Raw genomic sequence first — 7823 nt, 5'->3', positions numbered from 1 at the left:
TTTTCTGAAGTTAAATCATTTTAAATGGTCCAGCTGTATCTGTCTGGTAAAGAAAAAGTGTAGCGCCTTTACTCGGGCCTCCTAGATTTAACTAACATGCATGCATAATAAACTTAGTAACAAAATCATATTCTAATTAGACAGCGTAAACATAACAAAATTAAACAGTTTATACAATCCAATCAAAAACTGATATACAAATATCAAATTCTTAAACATCCACATTGAATAATTTAAACATAAAATCATATAGCCAAAATAATAAGTGAAATAAACCTCCGGATGAACCTCGGCCTCTCCTAGCCACTTCTCTGTCCTTTTGGACCTTCCAACCATGGACATGTCCCATAGAATGGGGTGTCCAAGATGAGAGCAAGAACTTAAGCGACAAATAACCAATAAATAATATATGGTTATACAAAATTATATAAAACGCATGAAACATGTACTACTATCTTGGATTAATCTAAACATCATGCTCATTCTAAAGGCGCATAAGTGTGTAATCCCTTATTTGTTCTAGGAAGGCGTTGGCTCCCACATTCAATATCAAGACGTGGACCTGAAATGTCCTTTGTCACCAGAGCCCGCTCAACCCGTCGACCACTGTGACTCTTGATGTTCACTTGTCAACGAAATAAAAAAAAAAACCCCCCATACAACAAGGCTATATATCTCAAAGGATACTGGCCCATCGTGATAATATAATACATCATAATATCATGACAGGAACATGCATCATAAATAATGTGCATACAGTACATAAGAATGTATATTATAATGACCCGAATCGTTATTTTGAATAATTACTAATTAAAGAGATGATTAAAGAGTTGTTAATTTAGCATTATTCAGGAATTGATAATTCCGGATCAGACTGTTAGGATCCACCGAATTTAAAATTGACCATCTAATCTACTTCATATTATATTATCTCGAGAAACTTAACTAGACGAATGAGATTATAATACATGGCAGATAATATTGATTTCAGATGTTCTGAACTAGTCCGGATGCAACCTATAAATGGATACTGATTTCATTTGTTTCCTACACCAGATTTCCTTCAAATACGTGTCGGGAAGCTTCACATCTAGTGTCGACTCGAGGAGGAGTCGTTTAAGCGGAACACGAAGATCGAGAGATCATCACTGGGCTGAAGACGGACGCAGGTATAATCCTAAAGTCTTAAATAGTGATTTAATGATCATTAGAAAGAAATTTTAAGCATGTTTATTAATTTAGGATCAGGCTTGATAGTGATTTCATTATGTTAGTATTGTTTAGGTTAAGACGAGCAACTTTCCGTCAGATTGTTTTAGTGAGCTATGTGATGTACTGACTGAAATATCCAAGCATAGTATACACACTTATATGTTGTATATTTATCTATTGCATGTTACATTTTTTTACTGCTTTGGAATATTATGCATGGCATATCATGTTGGGCTTGATACCTTCTGAGATATACCTTGTTTGTCGGGGCCACTCAGCCATATTTTGTATTTTGGACTTTTAAGCATCGAGTTATAGTGTCTGATGGGACCCGTGGGCTCTGATGACCCTGGACATTGTAGGTCCACGTCTTGCTGATGAGTGTGAGAGCCAAGACATGACTTGGGCAGATCAGAGACTATACGCTCAGGTGCCTCTAGACTGAGCATAACATTTTTGACTTGATCCTTGATATCCGAGCATATTGTATTTCAGATGCATCATATCAGTTTGTATACTCGCACATTCTCGTATTGGGCAATTATTGCTCACGTCCTTGTTTTCATCTTTGGCACCCCATTCCACGGAGTATACATATTAGCATGGCCTGAAAAATATTCATTTGACGCGCTTGTCCTAATGGCAAACCCCAATTGACAGCCGTCATTACCTTTTTAATTATCATTTTAAAGAATGCATAGTCTTTAGCTCTATCCATATGTTGAAGTCAATAGATCAGTTTCAACTAGAATTGTTTCAAAATAATCTTTTGTTTTTCTTCCATAAATTGGCTTTAAATCTTTATTTAAATAGCTTTGAGCTATATGAATAAGAGATAGATCCTTTTAGAGCATTATCAATAGGACAAAAATTTATATATCCTGAAAATATATAAAGATATTTAAGTTCTTCTTTAGAACTCTTTAATGCAAATATTGCATCATGATAATATTTAATATCATATCCAGTGTTGTCATCTGCAAATTCAGTAATATGATCAAATTCATCCTGTATCAAAAGAATATTATCCTTTTATGTATTAACCCTTATTAATCATCCATTTATTAATGGGTTTCTTTCCTCATTGAGGTTAGCCTATTTGTTCATCTCCAACCTCAATGAAATAGAAAATTATACTTTTTTAATGTAAATTTTTGCATTTGTAGCTATGTGATCGGTCAATTCGCGTTATTGATCAGTTTTCACCAGAGTGCTGACATGACATGACACATGCATGCTATCAATTTTCAGCGACATGTTATCATTTTTTGGTGTTATGTCAGCACTTGAAAAATTATTTTGAAAAAAAATCTAAAGTCATTAATATGTAAATCGACCATAGGTGATTCAAATACCAAATGAAAATATACAATCTACGAATGAAATTATTTCTAAGATAATATTCAATTTAATACATGTTTAGAGTGCAAAAACTCCACCGTCAAAGCACCAGGTCATTAAAATAGACTTCTCCATAGCTGATAGTTGATAAAGATGATCCCAGTGGGTTACTGTACTATTTTTAACGAATAGAGAATTTTGTTTTTCAAAAAAAAGAGAAGAAATGAAATCAGTTCAATATCTATTTATTAATATGATTTCCTCAGTAAAATCAAACATCTGGTCTTGTTCAATTATCTGTCGGGATGCATTTAACGTGCATGACGATCACAGAAGGACTTCACCCTCTCCAGTGCCTCCTCGAGCGAAGATGGCTCGGCAGCGAACATGATCCGGAGCCAGTTCTGGAGTCCCACGGCGGATCCTGCTTATGAAAAATCATATATATTATATGTGTGCGTGTGTTTCGTAAGTATGATGTGAGTATATAGCTAGGATCAAACATGCATGTCGACGTTTTCCTTGAATGCCAATCACTCTTAATGCATCTTGTTTCACTTGTGATTGATCTTGGGGCTTTAACGAGTCGAAAGTTATTGATGCATGTCATTGCGAAATTTTTCCAAAAATACTAGATTATATATTACAGGAAATCTGGTTCATTTCATGTTCGAATTCTTGATTTATGTATATAAAAAGTACCTGGAAGTATTATAACAGACTCCTCTTTTGCCAGCTTGAAACAGAAGTCTAGGTCATCGCTAATATCTTTCAGCATGGAACTATTCAATTTCACCTACGTACGTGATAATAATTAGATTCAATCATTAAATAAAATAATATATATATATATATATATATATATATATATATATATCATACTTTAAAAAAAAATAAGTAACAAAATTTCCTTCTTCAAATTAAATATGATCAATTAATTTTATGTATGTTAGGTTCAATTATTATTGGAAAAAATATGTATATATAATAGTTGGTGATACCATGAAAACCATAGACCCTTGTGGTTTACTGGGACAACTAAAGCAGCTGATCGCCGTCGTCTTTTGGTAACAAAGATCCGATGTTTGCTTCAGCAATCTTATGTTCTTCTTGAAGAACATATCTTGTGTTCCCTGGATAATTCCGGTGACCGCAGCCTGAGAAAATAACGTCGTCTAATCAGATTTTTTTTTTCTCGCTTTCGAGAAAAAACACTGAGGTATCAATAACGGTTTAATTTGAAATCTATCACAAGACAAATCAGTATAAGTCGATTTAGCGACGCGATATAAAACCTGTATAAAGGTTGCAGGGCCTCCACAAATGTCGCAGTTCTTCTTGAGGCGTTCCACGAACTGGGAAGATATAATATATTCATTATATATTGAGAACTAACATAAGATAATTCAACAATAAAACTTGGTTTTTCACTCGGGAAAATTCCAAAAATCATCCCAGCGTAGATTTGGGTTTTGGTAATTTAATTAAATTAGTCAAATTTTGGTTTATTAAATGTTATAAATTGGTTGTTAATGTTCATATTTAATCTGATTCTATGAGAGCAATGGCAAGGTACTCCGGGAAAAAATCAAATTAAATATGGATTGAAACTAAACTTTGTAAATATGCAAAAGAAAATTGGATTAAGACCAAAATTTAACAACTACTCCAACAAAAATCGGACCAATTACACCAAAAATAACATTTTATTTGAAGAACACCACATTTAAACTTGGCGGGTGGTGGCATCCACCCCCTTCAAATTTGTTGTATTGGTTTAGTGGTAATCGTTTTTTTATTTATTTTTGTTTTTAATTTTTATTAGTACATAAACAATGATCTTGCATAGTTTTGTTTGATTATTTACAACGGTTTTAGTTTTAATCGGTTTATGTTTCATATAAGCTCGTTATTATTAATATTAAGAAATTATTATTTATCGTTAATGTATTATTATTATTATTATTATTATTATTATTATTATTATTAATGTCGTCGTCGTCAAATACTCTAATAATAATAATAATAATATAGCGACTTAGATTTAATTAATACCATTATTCTATCAAATAACAGTAACTATATCATAAAAATCGAGGAAAATGAGTTAGGGATTTACGTGAGAAATTATTTAGGTGGAGAAGAAAAGTGATGTATGTAAATGATAAATATGAAAAGTAAATAATAGGAGACTTTCTGTTTGAAAATTAAATAGGAAAATTTGGCGGATGAGAATGGATAAGCACATTTCTATTGGAATGGACATGAAAATGAGAATGAGGTTGGGATTCCCTGTTCTATTTCCACGACGTTCATTTACACTAGCCAGAGATGCCTACCCAAACCCTAGTCCACGCAATGCGATACTGAAGACAAACCTTTGCATTTTTTAAAGTGCCAACAGTTGTAGTAGTAGCCAACCAACCTACTCGCCAACCCGGCACTAACCATCTCTTCGATAACGAACCGAGCGTGAGCACGGGGGCGATGGATCCGAACGTCCCCATCGGCACGAAAGGGTTAGGTCCAAAAGCAAGATGGCCATAAACTTCATCAGCAATCACAACAATTGCGAGTCGCTTAGCAGTTGCAGCAATCTAATAGCCATGCATGCATATGATATAGTCCAATTTACACATTAATAGACCAGGCAAAGATACATATATGGTAGGGCAATTAATATATGCGAACCTTTTCTAAGTGTTGATAGGTGTAGACGTTTCCACACGGATTACCGGGGTTTATGATCACCATTGCCATGGTGTTGTGATCCGCCAACTCCTCAACCGCGTGGAGATCCACCTCCCATCCGTTGTCGGGTAGAAGATCAAAATACCGAACCTCGATATTTCTGAACTCGGCACAAAGTCCATAAATAGGAAAACCTGGCCTTGGCAACAAGATGTTACAGCCGGGGCGAGCCAAGACCGATAAGGCCACTTCAATAGCTTGGGTGCATCCGGCAGTGATATAAACCTCGTCTGCCGATAACTCGTATGGAAGATCATTGGATAGATAATCCGCTATCGCCCTGTTCCAGAAACTTATGTATGAGAGAAAGTTCATTCCTTAAACCAGCAATGAAGTGTTCATTTGACCATGAAATCCCCATTAATAGTTTTGTATGTTTACTTGATTTCGTTCATGATTCATATCATCACAAAGGGTTCGAATTTGTTTTGATGTTAAAATTTGTTTGGAGGAATTAACAATCTTCAAGAAATAGAAAAACAAGAAAAATAAACCATAGTAAAAATATTCTATGAAAAAGGATATAATATACTTTCTGGTTTGAGGAAGACCAACAGTGGGTGAGTAGCCATTGAATTTAGCAGAACGGAGAGCTTCCACAACAGCTTCTTGAGCAGCAACGGTGGCGCTAAAGCACGAGTGAACGGTCGGATCCCCCATGCCTAAAGAAATCACTTGTTTATCATCAGAATGATCTACACTCTCCATCAACAATCCAAGAATCCCTTTGATTGTAATGTTTGGAGGAGACTCTGTCTCCTTGCAACCACGCAAGTGTTGCTTCTTCATCCCAGATGCAACAGTTCTTTCCATGTTTTGCTTTTCTGGAGATTACTTCTGAATTGTGGTGCTTTGTGTTTGGAGGGCAATGGTTGGTATATTTAAATACCCAAAAATTTTGGGGTGAGATAATATTTTCTTCTGAAATTAAAATAAAATTGGGACCTTTGTATCTCAAAATAGAAAGAAAATAAATTCATAGTTGGAATATTATTGTTTCATATATTATGAAATACTTTCTCCAGAGTTCGATAAACATAAACTTTATATGACACGGTTTCACATGTCGTATTTTGTGAGACATATCTCTTATTTGGGTCATCCATGAAAAATTATTACTTTTTATGCTAAGACTATTACATTTTATTGTGAATATCGATAGGCTTGATCCGTCTCACAGATAAAGATTCGTGATACCTTCTCACAAGAGACCTACTCAAATTTTTATGGGTGAATTTATAAAATTAGTCTATATTATAATTTAACTATAAAAGGTCGAATTATAATAAGTAAATGGTTTCTAAAAAATAAAATATTTTCCTTCTAGCATGTATCCAAGGTAGTACACCTCGTTGAAGATCAAGGTACATTAAAATTTTATTTGGTAGCCGTTAAGTATGAACTATATATATAGACTTGATAATGCTATATCTTAAGTAGCCCAATCTATTGAAAGAAGGAACCGTTTGATATGTGAATGCTTCCATATTCAGACTTTTACCGGCCAGTCTACTGTGATTGTTATATGTCATAGAATTAGGTTGGTTAAACAATACTATTTCGTGTGCATGTTTTAATATTGTATATTAGACTGAAATGGATCATCAAAATTGTAATTTTCTCAAAAATAAAATGAAATCAGTTTCAAATGGTAGAAAACTGTAACTTTTAATATTATACATGCATTACCACTTTCTGATTTTGATCCCCTAAATTTTGTCAAATTTCAGTTTATTATATCCTATCTTTAACTTCTTCTTTTTTTGTATTTTTTCGATATGACACGGTCACGTCAACGCTTCCAATTTAAAAAGAACAAAATTGCTAACAAAACGAAAAAATTAAATTGAAATTAACAACATGAAGAACCTAAATCACGAAAAGATAAATATATGTAACAAAATATACAATTTTCAAACGCTATTCCCACATACATGCATTTTTATACAGACTGAAAAATATAAATTATTTTTTTTGAAAAAAAAAACTCTGTATTGAAAAAAAAAATGATAATAGAGTTTTTAATCATAATTGAGAAATTATTCTTGACCATATTAGAAATTACAATTAAATTTAGAATTTATTGTTAACCGAAATAAATATAAACACATGTCTAAAAATTTATTTTTAGAATTTATTGTTAACCGAAAGAAATATAAGCACATGTCTAAAAATTTATTTTTTCAAAAGTAATAAAATTTTCAAACTTGTATACTTATTTTTATTTATTGTATTTGACTTTTAATCGCTACCTGAGACAACAAATTAAAGTATACTCGGGAAAGGTCCAAATCTGCTGCTCTTAATTAATTTGATCATGCGGCTTCCGAGTAGGTGAGGAAGAAAGCGTTGGGCGATTCTCACTATTCTCCTTTCCTTTCAGTGTCCATAATCGGACGGATTTTCGGGTGGGCGGCTTCCACGAACGATTATCAGTAAAATTCACAAAAACTAGATTCAATTACTGATGTTGCAGTGAAACCATGATTGTTCTTGTTCATTTGGAAATTGTAAGT

General features: G+C 33.3%; 1 protein-coding gene across 1 annotated transcript; it reads right to left on the bottom strand.

The window, feature by feature from the left end:
• Nucleotides 1-2867: 2867 nt before the first annotated feature.
• Nucleotides 2868-6119, bottom strand: LOC140833394 (probable aminotransferase TAT2). The gene is made up of 7 exons (XM_073197744.1): nucleotides 5840-6119; nucleotides 5248-5587; nucleotides 4935-5153; nucleotides 3852-3911; nucleotides 3558-3713; nucleotides 3259-3352; nucleotides 2868-2980 (listed from the first exon to the last, which is right to left on the bottom strand). The coding sequence occupies exons 1-7, from the start codon at nucleotides 6094-6096 to the stop codon at nucleotides 2868-2870; spliced, it is 1239 nt and encodes a 412-aa protein (XP_073053845.1). The 5' UTR covers nucleotides 6097-6119.
• Between the last annotated feature and the right edge of the window lie 1704 nt (nucleotides 6120-7823).

Source organism: Primulina eburnea, chromosome 6 (assembly GCF_022965805.1).
Source record: "Primulina eburnea isolate SZY01 chromosome 6, ASM2296580v1, whole genome shotgun sequence".
NCBI lineage: Eukaryota > Viridiplantae > Streptophyta > Magnoliopsida > Lamiales > Gesneriaceae > Primulina > Primulina eburnea.
The sequence above is the reverse complement of the archived record's forward strand: the minus strand, read 5'-3'. Positions and strand labels throughout refer to the sequence as shown.